Source organism: Mobula hypostoma, chromosome 21 (assembly GCF_963921235.1).
Source record: "Mobula hypostoma chromosome 21, sMobHyp1.1, whole genome shotgun sequence".
In the NCBI taxonomy this organism is placed as follows: domain Eukaryota; kingdom Metazoa; phylum Chordata; class Chondrichthyes; order Myliobatiformes; family Myliobatidae; genus Mobula; species Mobula hypostoma.
Window position 1 is genome coordinate 42,758,695 of NC_086117.1, and position 16,132 is coordinate 42,774,826.

General features: G+C 42.9%; 1 protein-coding gene across 2 annotated transcripts in view; it reads right to left on the bottom strand.

The window, feature by feature from the left end:
- wdr31 (WD repeat domain 31) overlaps nt 1-16,132 on the bottom strand; it is a 61,385-nt gene that overhangs the window by 14,384 nt on the left and 30,869 nt on the right. For both annotated transcript variants that reach the window (XM_063073174.1, XM_063073173.1), the window contains exons 7-8: nt 14,133-14,200; nt 2,263-2,404 (exon numbers count right to left, since the gene is read on the bottom strand). In XM_063073174.1, the coding sequence (XP_062929244.1) occupies nt 2,263-2,404; nt 14,133-14,200 (210 nt within the window). The remainder of the gene's footprint in view (nt 1-2,262; nt 2,405-14,132; nt 14,201-16,132) is intronic.

Below are 16,132 nucleotides of genomic sequence, written 5' to 3' on the forward strand. Positions count from 1 at the left end.
TAATGGAACAAAGAGATGAATAAAATCAATAATGCTAGAGGATTAATTAACAGGTAATGTGATTTTGACATTTAGAAAGTAAGATAGAAATAGTGAAAGGAAAAATTAACTAGATTAACATTAGTGGCAGAAAATATAAAAAAGGCAATCACGATTTGCACAATTTGACAATCATCACCAAACTTAAACCATCCTTATTTTAGTTTAAGAGCAAATATTACGGATACTGGAAATCTGAAAAGAGAACTGAAAGTACTGGGCACACTCAGCTGGTCATGCAGCTTTAGCAGAGGAAGAACCAGAGCTGAAGTTTTATGTCAATGACCTTTGATTTGAAATGGGAAAAGTTAGATGTGAAACATATCTGAAACTTCAGAGGAAACGATATGGTGTGTTGCAGGTGCACAGAAAACACAGGAAAGGATCTGTGATGGGACTGAGATCAGGATAGACTGAAAGGTATGTGATGGTGATCCCTGCTAAAAGATGGGGTTAAAGACTAGTGAATAAGTAAAGGTGAGTTTAGGAAATATATATAAATAGGAGACAAATGAAATTTGACCTTAATCAGAAGGGAACTGAGGAAGAAAATAATGGCAGAAATGTCAGACACAAGGCTGAAATGGCTGCATATCTGAAACTGTTGAACTCAATGTTGAGAGCTGTATTGTGCTTGGAAGGAAGATGAAATTACCTCAGTGGAATAGTGTTGGAGGCCAAACCTGCACAGGAGAATGTCTTTGAAGGCTGAATTTATCCTTGATCTCTATATGGTTTCTCCAATGTAGAGACCACAACAAGCGCAGAATGGAGTACAATGAATTACAAATATTAATAAATTGCTAGGAACTCAGGATTACCATTGTGATTGAATGGTGTTCTGCAAAGCAGTTAGATAAGAGAGTGGAGCATGAGGACTTTAATGCTCTCTCTCCTTCAGCTGATAATAGCATCAACACATAAAATAGCTATAAAAGAGTCAACTTGAACCTTACACTTCCTCCCTTACCACCATTCAGGGCCCCAAACAGTCCTTCCAGGTGAGGCATCACTTCACCTGTGAGTCGACTGGGGTAATATACTGCGTCCGGTGCTCCCGATGTGGCCTTTTATATATTGGTGAGACACTACGCAGACTGGGAGATCGCTTTGCTGAACATCTACGCTCTGTCCGCCAGAGAAAGCAGGATCTCCCAGTGGCCACACATTTTAATTCCACATCCCATTCCCATTCTGACATGTCTATCCACGGCCTCCTCTACTGTAAAGATGAAGCCACACTCAGGTTGGAGGAACAACACCTTATATTCCGTATGGGTAGCCTCCAACCTGATGGCATGAACATTGACTTCTCTAACTTACGCTAGGCCCCACCTCCCCCTCGTACCCCATCTGTTACTCTTTTTTATGCACACATTCTTTCTCTCACTCTCCTTTTTCTCCCTCTGTCCCTCTGAATATACCTCTTGCCCATCCTCTGGGTCACCCCCCCCCGTCTTTCTTCCCGGACCTCCTGTCCCATGATCCTCTCGTATCCCCTTCTGCCTATCACCTGTCCAGCTCTCGGCTCCATCCCTCCCCCTCCTGTCTTCTCCTATCATTTTGCATCTCCCCCTCCCCCTCCAGCTTTCAAATCCCTTACTCACTCTTCCTTCAGTTAGTCCTGACGAAGGGTCTCGGCCTGAAACGTCGACTGTACCTCTTCCTATAGATGCTGCCTGGCCTGCTGCGTTCACCAGCAACTTTGATGTGTGTAACTTGAACCTGAGTTTATTTCTAAGCCATGGGAAGGAATAATAGCTTTTAATAAAACTTCATGGAATATATTTCTCCTCTCCATATTATAAAACTGAAGTAGTGCTATTTGAAGAGATGTAAAAAAGTTTCAGAACATCATTTCACTAAGAAGAAGCAACTATGAGGAAAGATGGAACAGGCTGGGTCTCCTTTCAAAAAAGCTGGGTAGATCATGGAATATGCTCCTAGAAGCCATAGCTGAGGCAAGTAAAAGATGCACTTATGAGAGAATTAGGCAAGCAAGAAAGAAAGAAAAATAAAGAACACTACTTTGTTTAAGTATGAAGGTGAAGGATGTGAGCTGACTAGCATCTTTTTATAACACGGGTTTGATAAACCTAACCAACCCTCTCATGCAAGTTAAGTGGCCCAGAAGATGCCTTCCCCAGTACAACAGCTTATTGTTAAATGTTCTGTCTGACAAAATGTATTCTTTTATTGGGCTACAATACGGTAATTACGTACCGTGGCCTCACAGCCCTCGCCTCCAAAACCGTTGCTACAGGAGATGCAATATCGTCCATCAGGACTGGCGTCACAGTGTGTCTGAATGTACTGCTTCATGGGGAAGGTGTGGGTCACCTGGAGCTCACGAATATCCCAGATCCTATAAATAGAACACGAATACCAAGAGTTCAGAAACATTTAGTTGATATTTTGTTTTTTTAAACCCATTTTCAGGTTACTTCAGTTGCCTTAGCATTTAGAGGAAAAACCCAATTCCCTACTCTGTACCTCAAAATCAAACAGTACTTTCTACAATAAGAAATGTGTAACAAACCAACTGTTAGCTTGTACGTTATGCATTTCTTATTGTAGAATTGCTATTCTTAGAATAGCATGCCCAAACATTTTTTTTAAAAGTTTAAGATAAATTAACCAACTTTTGGTTTGTTAATTTATTTTAAACTTAAAAAAATGCTTGGGCATTGCTCTTCTAAGAATAGCAATTCTACCTCCCCCCTTTCCACTATTCCCCATTCTGACCTTTTACCTCTTCTCACCTGTCTATTACTTCCTCTGGGTCCCCTCCTCCTTCCCTTTCTCCTATGGGCCACTCTTCTCTCCTATCAGACTCCTTCCTCTCCAGACCTTGACCTTTCCCAGCCACCTGGCTTCACCTATCACCTTCCAGCTATCTTCCTCCTCCTCCCCCCCTCACCTTTTCATTCTGGCATCTTCCCCCTTCCTTCTCAGTCCTGATGAAGGGCCTCGAACCAAAATGTCGACTGTTTGTTTATTTCCATAGATGCTACCTGACCTGCTGAGTTCCTTCAACATTTTTTCATGTGTTGCTTTGCATTTCCAGCATCTGCAGATTTCCTTGTGTTTATGCTATTGCAAATCTTGAATGGGCCTCTTATATGCTAAAGATGAAACCATAATCTCTCAATCTACCTCATCATGGTCCTTGCATTTTATGCTGTTGAATGAAAAGGAGAATCAACTAGAAATCTTCCATAAGTGATATAACTTGCTACTTGCGTTCTCCAGGCTGATCTTATGAAGCTCTTGCTGAATGTGGAAAAGATTGTTCTGCTCAGACCAGATTTGTTGTACAGTGAAATGTGTTGTTTATGTTTACAACCAACACATCTGGGGATGTGCTAGTGGCAGCTTGCAAGTGTCGCCACACATTGTGGCACCAATATAGCATGACCACATTGGTCAGTAGAATAACACAGAACACAACAAAGCAGAAGACAACAAGCAACCAAACTGCTACACACACACACACACACACACACACACACACACAAAATCCTTCAGTCTCCAGGTTTGGGCCATCAGGCTTCAATTTCCGATTGGTCTTTGGTATTGATTCCCAGACTAACCAATGACAGGACCTGAAATTCAGGCTTACTGACCACCCCTTGTACCTCTTGCTTGCATGGACATCCACTCCTGGGACTGACTTCGGACAGACCGATGTCCACAGATCTCCTTTGCTACCGATCTACGTTACTGGCTTTCAAGCATGGAGAGGAGGTCCTTCAGCCCTATGTCCACACTGCTGGCCTTCGAGCACAGAATGGATGGCTAGAATTTAGATGTCTTTTGTCACCTGTCCATGTCGCTGAATTTCGAATGCAGAGTGGAGGCCTGACCTTTAACTCCTCCACATCCCTATCCATAGACCCCAGTCTGATCTCTAGATTCCCCACATCAATGTTTCTAAACCCTAACTTGACCTCTAACTCCCCTCTCCGTTCCCTAAGTCATCCCTATGAACTTAAAAGAACAACTAAGTCTAATCCACAATCTCGATGGAGATTGAAAGTTAGTGCCATCTTGTCTGGATTACTCCAGTTCTGTGGACTGTGGTCTTCAGCTCAACTGCAACGTGACAAAGCATGCTGTGATAAGATGTTGGGAGAGGGCCTCTTATTGTTGCATCATGCCTTTTCCTCCCAGTCGAAAATCATTGTGCTTAAAAAGGGCAAAATTGGGTCAGATGGAGCAGGACATTATGAGGGAGGAAACCCTTTCCGGAATGAACTCCAGTATATCTTTACTAGTTCAGTTATCTAAATTGTTGACAGAGGATTTTTGCAGTTTCCCCTCTCTCTCATATCCAGATCCGCTTGGCAACAGTTGTAACATATTGGATGAGAATTCATAGCCCTAAAAACCAGTCAGCAATCCAGCTTAAAGGGCTGTAATGTTGAAGGCACTGTGTATTGGAAACACCTAGGGTGCATACGGTTGACCATAAAGATCTTACCTTCTATACTATATATAGTACACAGTTCTATACCATATGCATATTCCTATTTTTGAATAGGTCAGGAATCAAGTGTGAAGCAGCATGTAAGTGCCATTACGAAGAATGTACTGCAGCACCTTTACTTTCTTAGAAGTTTGCACAAATTTGGAATGTAATCTAAGACTTTGACAAACTTCAATAGATATTGATTATCATGCCCTGGTGTGGAAAGACCAATGCCCAAGAACGTAAAAGCCTACCAAAAGTAGTGGATACAAGTAAAGCCTTCCCCACCATTAAGCACATCTACAAGGAACACTGTCACGGGAAAACTGCATCAAGGACTCCACCACTAAGGCCATACTCTCTTCTCACTGCTGCCACGGGGAAGGAGGTATGGGAGCCTTAGGTCCTACAGCACCAGGTTCAGGAACAGTTAATACCTTTCAACAATTAGGCTTCTGCACCAGCATGGATAACTTCACTCACCTCAACACTGAACTGATTCCACAACTCAAGTTCTCAGCATTATTTATTTACATTTTTTTTTGTATCTACAGTTTGTCTTCCTTTGCACATTGGCTGTTTGTCAGTCTTTGTGCAGTTTTTCATTAATTCTATTTTTTAAAAAAAACTTTATTCTACTCTGCATGCCTGAAAAAAAACGAATCTCAGGGTTGTATATGGTGATTGTAGTTTGGTAATAATTTTACTTTGAACTTTGAACTACTCAAGGAAATGCAAATTGAGAACAAAACCTTGAAGTCATGAACAAAGCAACAAGCTGCAAACTGAGACGTTCTGAATGTTAAAATGGTTGGTAGGATAGGCTCAAGCCTTTTGTAATCTTTGGACAGAATTCCTGGCATTACTCCTTGGCTGCAGCAGTTTGAAAACTTGGGTCATTGCTTCTTTGGAAAACTGTAGTCTCTAGATGATTGCTTCTCAGTCAGATAGAAGATTACTCCTGAAAATCTCTTGACAGTTAGTCTTAGAACCATCCTGGCCAGAGAACTACTCTTCCTTCTCTTCCCTCCTTTGGCAAGAAACATTTGCCTTTGCCACTCCTCTCTTTTTGCCCCTGGTATTCTTAACATCTGCCCCAAGAACAACTCTACTTTCATTGCAAAGACAAACAATGATGTTTCATCCATGGTAGACACTAGAAAGTGTTCTGTGATTCAGTCCCGATTAAACCAAGACATAATTAGAACCCTTCTACAAAATGCTTACACCGGTTTCTTGCCCCAGTTCTGAGGGTCTTAGATGCATATTACACAGCTTAATTTGTCTTGGCTGACATGAAATTTGCAACGCATGAGGACTGACATCGCAAATTCCAACTCGACATACTTTGAACCTGTTGTACAACTCAATTTAATAAATAATGCAAGCTGTGTACTAATGTTGCAATCTCAATTAATGGTTGAAATTTAGCACAAGTTGCTGAGAAAGACGATGCTATACTGTCCAGTTTTTGGGCTATTTCTAACAGTCATTTCCAGAACAGTATGACTAGGATATATAATCTTTGACAGAGGTCACCGGGTCACCAGATGCTGCAGGGATTCACACAGGTTTAATTTTACTCTCCCTTTCAAAGAGTGCACAAAAGCATTGAATTCATCTGGGAGTGAAGTATCACAGTCATTCATGATGTTAGGTTTCACCTTGCAGGAAGTGATGGCCTGCAAACCCTGCTGGAGCTGACATGCATCCAATTCAGTCTCTAACTTCAATCAGACTTGTTTTTTTGCTTTTAAAACAGCCTTTCGTAGCTCGCACTTGGACTTCTTGAATAGTTCTGGATCACTGGTCTTGAATGCCACAGATCTAGCCCTCAGCCAACTAAGATTCTCCTGGTTCATCCATGGCTTTTGGTTTGGGTATGTCCAGTATGTTCTCGAAAACACACACTCATCCACACAGGTTGCGATGATGTCAGTAACAACTACGGCTTATTCATTCAGATTTGAAGATGTATCCCTGACCAGTCCACCAGCTCGAAGCAGTCATGTAAGCACTCCTCCACCTCCCTTGACCATACCTTCTTGACCCTCACAACTGAGGCTGTAGTTTCAAGTTTCTGGGTGTCAACATCTCTTAAGATCTATCCTTGGCCCAACATATTGATATAATTACAAAGAAAGCACCACAGTGGCTATATTTCATTAGGAGTTTGAGGAGACATTGTATGTCACCAAAGATCTTGCAAATTTCTATAGATGTGCCATGGAGAACACTCTAAACTCATTGCATCACTGTCTGGTATGGAGGGGCCAATGCACAGGATTGGAAAAAAAATACAGGAAGTTGCAAACTCAGCCAGCTCTGTCACGGGCACAGCCCTTCCCAGCATAGAGGACATCTTCAAAAGGCAATGCCTCAGAAAGGTGGTATCCATCATTAAGAATTCTCATCACCTAGGACATGCCCTCTTCTCATTGCTACCATCAAGGTGGTGGTACAGGAGCCTGAAGACACACACTCACAAAAGGACAGCTTCTTCCCCTCCATCAACAGATTTCAGAATGGATAATGAACCCATGTGCACAACCTCACTATTAATTTTCTCTTTTTGCTCTAATTTTGCACTTTTTCTCTCAATTTTTAAAATATATTTCTTATTGTAATTTATAGATTTTTAAAAATTACGTTTTGCAATGACTGCCGCCACAAAACAACGAAATGTCATGACATATGCCTGTGATATTAAACCTGATTCTGATTCTTTGCCTTCATACTTTGAAATGCTCAGGGGAGCTATGATACGCTGCAAATTCATGCATTCTTATTGGCTCCAAAAAAAGATTCATACACTCCCAACCTAATTCACCATCCTTCTTTTCACAGCAAAGTATTCTACATCCTCAAAGGGGTAGTTGTACTCCCTAAAATATATATAATTCTGCTATTTAGCCCTGTGTACCTTCCACATCTGAAAGACCACCAATCCATCCCTTCAGGACACCTTTATACTGTATATATTTCTACAGAACATGACAATCCTTTCTGATGTGCATCCAGCTCCTTAGTACTGTTGAGCTGAAATGTGTACTAATCCAGTTCCTCAACATGGTGGACAGCAAACTGTACTTAAATGGTGCAGTGCAGTGATGCAGCAGGTAGTTCCGCTGCTTCACCACTCTAGCAATGCAGGTTCAGTCTGGACTTTAGTACTGTCTGCGTAGGGATTATGTTCTCCCTGTGACTGACCTGACTTCCCAGAGTGGTCTGGTTTCCTCCCCATCAGAAAAGCATGCTGGAAAATAGGTTAATGGGCTACTGTAAAACATCTTTGGTGTGGGTGACACACACAAAATGCTGGAGGAACTCAGCGGACCAGGCAGCATCTATGGAAAAAAAGTACCGTCGACATTTCAGAACGAAACCCTTCAGCAGGACTGGAGAAAAAGTAATCTGAGGAGTAGAGAAACACCGGGCCATAGGTAAAACTGGGGGTGGGGGGGATGAAGCAAAGAACTGGGAAGTTGGTGAAAGACAGAAGGCTGTGGAAGAAGGGAAAAGGGGGGAGGAGGACCAGAAGGAGGCGATGGGCAGGCAAGGAGATAAGGTGAGAGAGTGAAAAGGGGATGGGAGATGGTGAAGGGGGGGGGGGCTTAACCTGAAGTTTGAGAAATCGATGCTCATGCCATCAGGTTGGAGGCTACCCAAACAGAATACAAAGTGTTGTTGCTTCAATCTAAGTGTGGCCTCATCACGATTGTAGAGGAGACCATGGATAGACATATTGGAATGGGAATGGATAGTGGAATTAAGATAGGTGGCTACTGGGAGATCCAGCTTCTTCTGGCGGACAGAGCGTAGGTGCTTAGCGGAAGTTTCCCAATCTATGTCAGGTCTCACTGATATACAGGAGGCCACACCAGGAGCACCAGACACAGTATGTGACCCCAACAGACTCACAGGGAAGTGTCGCCTCACCTGGAAGGACTGTTTAGGGTCCTGAATGACAGAGGTGGTGTAGGGACAGGCATAGAACTTGTTCTGCTTGCAATGATAAGTGCCAGGAGGGAGATAAGGAAATCAGCGGGATGGGACAAATGGACAAAGGAATTGCGTAGGGAGCAATTCCTGAGGAAAGCAGAAAGAGGGATGGGGGAGGGAAAGATGTGCTTAGTGCTGGGATCCCATTGGAGATAGCAGAAGTTTCAGAGAATTATGTGCTGGACGCAGAGGCTGGCAGGGAGGTAGGGAAGGACAAGAGGAGCCCTATCCCTGGTGGGGTGGCAGGAGGATGAGGTAAGAGCAGGCATGAGTGAAATGGAAGAGATGTGGTTGAGGTCAGCGTTGATGGTGGAGGAAGGGAAGTCCCTTTCTTTGAAAAAGGAGGACATCTCCTTCACTCTGGAATGAAAAGCCTCATCCTGAGAGCAGATGCGATGGAGTCGGAGGAAGTGAGAAAAGGGGGTGGCATTTTTACAAGTAGCACGGTGGGTCGAGGTGTAGACCAGATAGCTGTAAGAGTCCGTGTTTTTATAATAGACATCAGTAGATAAACTGTCTCTGGAGATAGAGACAGCGAGATCGAGAAGGGGAAGGGAGGTGTTGGAAATGGACCAGGTGAATTTGAGAGCAGGATGGAAGTTGGAGGCAAAGTGGATGAAGTCGACATGTTCAGCACGGATGCAGGAAGCAGCACCAATGCAGTTGTTGATGTAGCACAGGAAAAGTGTCACCAGTGTAGGCTTGGTACATAAACTGCTCCACGTAGCCAACAAACAGGAAGGCATAGTTGGGACTCATGCTGTGTGGGTGATTGGTAGAAGAATTAAGGTGTAGTTGAAGTTTATGTGAGAGAGAATGGATTACAGAGAGAATGGACTCGACTGGGTTTTTTTTGACAGCCAGCATAGATTCAATAGGCTAACATTTCCTTCACTGTCAGAAGAAAATAAGGTCAACTTTCAGAAGGGGAATGAGAGAAAAATTGTTAAATGTGTCAGATATCAATGTCCACTTTATGCTGTCAAGACACAAATTTGGTGTACTTAAATTCAAGCTACAGAGGTAGTAAATGGTTTTTGATGTCTCCAAATAGCATTGTGAATGAACACAACTGCACAATTTAACAGGGGGGTTCTGTCAGAGGCTGCAGGCTTCACTAGGATCGGAAGATAAGCAGCACCTGTAGTAGCCCAAAATTAAATAAACCATTTCAAATTAATTTCCTGCTATTGGTAATATCATTTAATGGAATATTTTCACTTTAGTGCTTTAAAACTTAGTATATAAAGTAATGTATATTAAGTTTCACATTTACAACACTGACATCTATTTGGCAATGCATTCACAAAAATGCAGGTCAAATCTAATATGACTAATTACTGCTGAATCAATCAAGTTTCAGTCATTAGCAAGTGATGCTGTCTCATGGCACTTTCTCTCAATCACCAGCTTGCAAGAACAAGACCACTTGGCTCCAGTACCCAATCACAGTCTCCATCCAGGCACAACTCTGCGACAATGACACATGCAGCGTATGGCAAAGACTGCATGCCATCGTGGACTTCAAGAGGAAATTCAGCAGTACAGACAACATTGCCGCCTCACTCCAGATGAGCTAAGTTTTTTTACACTTAATTTAAGGTTGATAAGACTGAACCCCCAAGGAAAGGCACCGACGAGACCTGCTCTTTGGTCATCTCTGAGGCTGGTACATAGAATATTCCAACGTGTCAACAGCCACAGGGCAGTGGGGCCAGACGGCATCCCAGGGCTGGTCCTCAAAGTGTGTGTGGAACAGCTGGCTGGTGTGTTTATGGACATTTTTAATCTCTTCCTCTCCCAGTGTGTAGTATCATCCATCATTGTCCCTGTTACCTAAGGAAACCAAGGTAGCATGCCTGAACAACTGGTGTCCTGTCGCACTCACCTTAATTATAAGCAAATGCTGGTTAAAGACTACATCTGCAGCATGCTACCACCCGCGCTGGACCCCCTCCAATTCACCTATCGAAGGAACCAGTCTACTGATGCTGCCATAGCCACAGCACTACACACTGTCCTCACTCACCTGGAGAAGACGGGTGCATACATTAGAGTGCTGTTCCTGGTCTACAATTCAGCACTCAGCACCATAATTCCCTCCAGACTTGACAGGCAGCTCAGAGGCCTCGGCCTGCACCCCGCCTTGTGCAGTTGGATCTTGGACTTCCTATTAGATCACTGACAGGTGTTAAAGATGGGCTCCCTCACCTCTGCCCCTCCGACCCTCAACACAGGTGCCTCCAGGGTTGTGACCTTAGTCCCCCACACACAGCTCCAATCTGCTGATCAAATTTGCAGATGACACAACATTGATCGGCCTTATTTCTAGCAATGATGAGACAGCCTACAGAGGGGACACAGTGGTGCCACGATAACAACCTCTCCCTCAATGCCCAAAAAACAGAAGAGCTGATTGTGGATTACAGGAGGAACAGAGACAGGCTTGCCCCGATCAACATCAGTGGAACTGCAGTTGAGAGGGTAAATAGTTTCAAGTTCCTTAGTATACACATCACCAATGATCTCACCTGGACTGTACACACTGGATTGGTGGCAAAAAAAAAGTACAACAGCATCTCTCCCATCTAAAGCGACTGAAGAAGTTCAGCATGAGCCCCCAAATCCTCAAGACCTTCTACAGGGGCACCATTGAGAGCATCCTGTCTGGCTGTGTCACTGCCTGGTACGGGGACTGCACCAACCTTGATCACTGGGCACTGCAGAGAGTGGTACGGACAGCCCAGCACATCTCCATTGAGGACATTTACAGCAGTAGGTGCATAAAGGAGGCCTGGAAGATCATTGGGGACACCATTCACCCCAACCATAAACTGTTTCAGCTGCTTCCATCTGGCAAACGGTACGCAGCATTAAAGCCTAGGCTACAGGACAGCTTTCTACAAGCCATTAGACTTATAAATTCACATGACTGTACATTACGACAGTCATAATGCAAAGATTTTTACTCCCTCATGTTGTGTCACCGACGTAAGATTTCAATAAATTCAAATTCAATTTTATTCAAGCATAGACCAAAGATCTGAATTCAGACAGGGAGGCAACAGTAAGTGTCTTTGACATCAAGGAAGTATTTGAATCAAAGTGCACCGGTAAAACTGAAGTCAATGGGCATGGAAGAGGAAACACTGCATTGGTTGGAATCGTATTTTGATTAAAGGAAAATGGTTGTGATTGTGCAAAGTCAGAACATCCATGAAGGTGTTCCTCAGGGCAGTATCCTAGCCCAGCCATCTTGAGCTGCTTGACTGCAGATCTTCCATCCATCGCAGTATCAAAAGCAGAAATGTTTGCTGATGACTGCACATTGGCAACTCCTAGCAAATGAAGTAAGAGTCAAGCAACATCCAGACATGAGCTGATAACTAGCAAATAACATTCACACTACAAACGAAGGATGTGGTTACTATAGAGAGAGTGCAGAGGAGATTTACGAGAATGTTGCCTGGATTGGGCAGCATGCCTTATGAGAATAGGTTGAGTGAACTCAGCCTTTTCTCCTTAGAGCGACGGAGGATGACAGCCTGATAGAGGTGTATAAGATGATGAGAAGTATTGATCACGTGGATAGCCAGAGGCTTTTTTCCCCAGGGCTGAAATGGCTAACACAAGGGTGCATAGTTTTAAGGAGCATGGAAGTAGGTACAAGGGGGATATCACAGAGTTTTTCCACACATTGAGTGGTGGGTGCGTAGAATGCACTGCCCATGAAGGTGGTAGAGGTGGATACAATAAGGTCTTTTAAGAGACTCTTAGATAGGTACACAGAGCTTAGAAAAATGGAGGGCTATGTGGTAGGGTAATTCTAGAGTAGGTTACAAGGTCCACACAACACTGTGGGCTGAAGGGCCTGTAATGTGCTGTATATTTCTGTTTCTATGTTTAAATGTATCAGGCAAAGATAATTTCCAACAAAAGGAAGTTTTGCCTATCTTTGACATTCAAGAGCACTAACAGTACCAAATCCCATCCTAAAAATAACCCCAATGCCCACCATTGATTGAAAATTCAACTAGATCAGCTAAGTAAGTTCTGTGACAACAAGAGTACAATTAGAGACAGAGTAGCATGCAGAAACTAATTCACCTTCTGACACACCATATTCTTTCCACCATTTGCAAATCATGGGTGACTTACAGTGGTGCAGCTACCAAATAACTAGTGTCCCAGTTCAATGCCAACCTCTGGTGCTGTCTGTGATGGAATTTCTATATCTCCCCTCCGCCCCCCGTGACTGAGTGTATTTCTTCCTGGTGCTCTGATTTCCTCCGACATCCTGAAGGTCTGTGTTTTGGCAGGTTAACTGACCCTAGTACGTAGATGAATAGTAGAACATGGGGGCAGTTGCTGGTAATGTGGGGAGAATGAAAATGAGATGTGTAAATGGGGGCTTGATGATAAACACTGGTATGATGGGCAAAGGACCTGTTTTCATGTTGTGTGGCTGTGGCTTTTGATGTGATTTGTCCTCAAGTTGTCTGGATGAATGCAATTCCTACTGTATATAACAAGCATCAGCACCATCCAGGGCAAAACAGCCTGCTTGATTAGCACCTTGTGTACTAACTGGACCACACCAGCAGAATTGGCTACAGGATGTGCCGTCTACAGAATGTACTGTGGTTACTTCTCTAGGGCACTCCCACAAAACATTACAAACCTATGACTTCTACCACCAAGGAAAGAGGTACATGTATGGGAATGCCATCACCCCCAAGTGCTTTTTCATGTAAGACAACATGTTGATTCAGCAATATTATTTCAATGTTACTGGATCTAAATCCTGGAGCCAACCTATTCAACTGCATGTAGGGATAAAAACAGAAAATGCTGGAAAAACTCAGCAGATTTGGCAGCATCTGTGGGAAGAGAAACAAAATTAACCTTTCATCTTCAAGATCCTTTGTCAGAACTGGGAAGGATAGCAAACAGGTTAATTGACAGTTGCAGAGAGGATGGCTGCCTGAACTGCTGAGCATTTTCTGTTGTTATTTCAGATTTCCAGTGTCTGCAGTTTTTTGATTAGCATTGTTGGAGTATCTTCACAGTAGTGTAGCTATTAGCATAATGCAGTTACAGCGGCAATGATCAGCAATTGGAGTTCAGTCCCCACTGCCATCTGCAAGATGTTTGCCATTTTCCTTGTGACTACATTGATTTCCTCCAGGTGCTCTGGTTTCCTCCCACATTACAAGTTGTGGCATGCTAAGTTGGCGCAGGATGCATGATGACTTTTGTGAACTGCCCCCAGCGCACATTTGGACTGGGTTGGTTGTTAACTTGAATGACATATTTCACTGCATGTCTCGAAATATTGTACACATGACAAATAAAGGTAATCATAAAGTTTATCTTAAATCTTAAACTCAGTGGTGAGCTAATTTGAACAGCTGCTAAGGATGACTAAGGACGGTCAAAACCCACATTCTGAAATATAGATAAATAAAAACAATAGCTGATTCCATCTGAGTTTGTTGCATGCATATGCACAAGCAAATGATGCCATGAATATCTTTGCTGGTAGATTATCTGTGCTGGACACTGAATAAAGACTCCTACTGAATTGTCTCCTGGTTGAATTGGGCCACGGTTCACCCACCTGACCATCTTGTCCTCTGAAGTCTGAATGACAAGTGACTCTGTAGGAATCCAGCAGATATGTGTCACCTAGAAAAGCCAAAGTCAGTCAGTGCTCCCACATAACCAAATGGCAATAGGTTAACTAGTAAATGAAGCAGTAATATATGTGATCACTAATTTAACTTCACTTAAAAAAGTTGTTGGGTTGTGTATTCATTCTTTCAGCAAGCCATTCCACAGTCACATCTAACATAGAACAGTACAGACAGTTGTGCTGATCTTGATGCTGATTTATACTAAATCTCCTCCTGTTTATCATTTATATACCTCCGTTTCCTTCATATTAGATCATAAGACAAAGGAACAGAATTAGACCATTCAGCTCATTGAGTCTACTCTGCTATTCCATCATGACTGATTTATTATTCCTCTCAACCCCATTCTTTCTGTAACCTATGATGTTCTGACTAATCAAGAACCTATCAAGTTCTGGTTTAAATATACTCAATGACTCCACAGCCATCCATGGCAATGAATTCTACAGATTCACCAGCTCTGACTAAACAAATTCCTCATCTCTGTTCTAAATGCATGTCCTTCTATTCTGAGACTGTGTCCTCTAGTCCTAGATTCACCATCCATAGGAAATATCCTCTCCACATCCACTGTATTTCAATATTTGATAGGTTTCAAATAGATCCACCCTCATTCTTCTAAACTCAAGCGAGTACAGGCCCAGAGCCATCAAATGCTCCTCATATGGTAACCCTTTCAATCCCAGAATCAATTTCAGGAACCTCCTCTGTACCCTTTCCAATGCCAGCACATCTTTACTTAGATAAGGGGCCAAGAATTGCTTCCAATACTTGTGTGGTCTGACTAATGCCTTATAAAGCCTCAGCATTACATCCTTGCTTTTATATACTAGTCATCTCAAAATGAATGCTAACATTGCATTTACCTTCCTTACAAAAGACAAAAACTGCAAATAAAACTTTAGGGAATCCTTCACAAGGACTCCAAAGTTGCTTTGCGATTCTGATATTGAAATTTCTCACCATTTAGAAAATAGCCTACACCTTTATTCATTCTACCAGATTGCACGGCCATTCACTTCTCTTCACTGTATTCTATCTGCCACTTCTTTGCCCATTCTCCTAATCAGTCTACGTCTTTCAGCAGGCGCTCTGCTTCCTCCATGCTACCTGCCTCTCCACCCATCCTTGTACTGTCCCCGAACTGGCCACAAAGCCATCAATTCCATCTTCCAAATCATTGACATATCATGTGAAAAGAAGCTGTCCCAATAGTGACTGGTGTGGAACACCACTAGTCATCAGTAACCAATCAGAATAGGCCCCCTTTATTCCCACTAGCTGACTAGCAGAAGGCAGAGAATCTTCTACCCATGCTAGTGTCTCTCCTGAAATACCATGGGCTCTTATCTTGATAAGCAGCCTGATTTGTGGCACCTTGTCAAAGGCCTTTGGAAAATCCAAGTACACATCAACCACTGACTCTCTTTTGTTGATTCTGACTGTTACTTCCTCAAAGAATTCCACCAGATTTGTCTGGCAAGATTTCCCCATCAAGGAAATCATGCTGACTTCTGCCTATTTTATCATGAAGCCTCCAAGCACTCCAAAAGTCATCTTAATAATGGACTCCAACATCTTTCCAACCTTGGCTAACTGGCCTTCCTTCCTTCTTAAAGAGTGGAATGACATTTGCAATTTTCCAGTGCTCTGGAACCATTCCAGAATATAGTGATTCTTGAAAGATCACTATTAATGCCACCACAGTCTCTTCATCAACCCTGGGGTGTAGCCAATCTGGTCTGGGTGACTTATCTACCTTCAGACCTTGCAGCTTCCCAAGTACTTTCTTTCTAGTAATAGTAACTACACTCACTTCTGTCCTGACACTCTTGAATTTCTGCGAGTGTCTTCCACAGTAAAGACTGATGCAAAATACCTATTAAGTTCATCTGCCATTTCTTTTTCCCCCATTAATACCTCT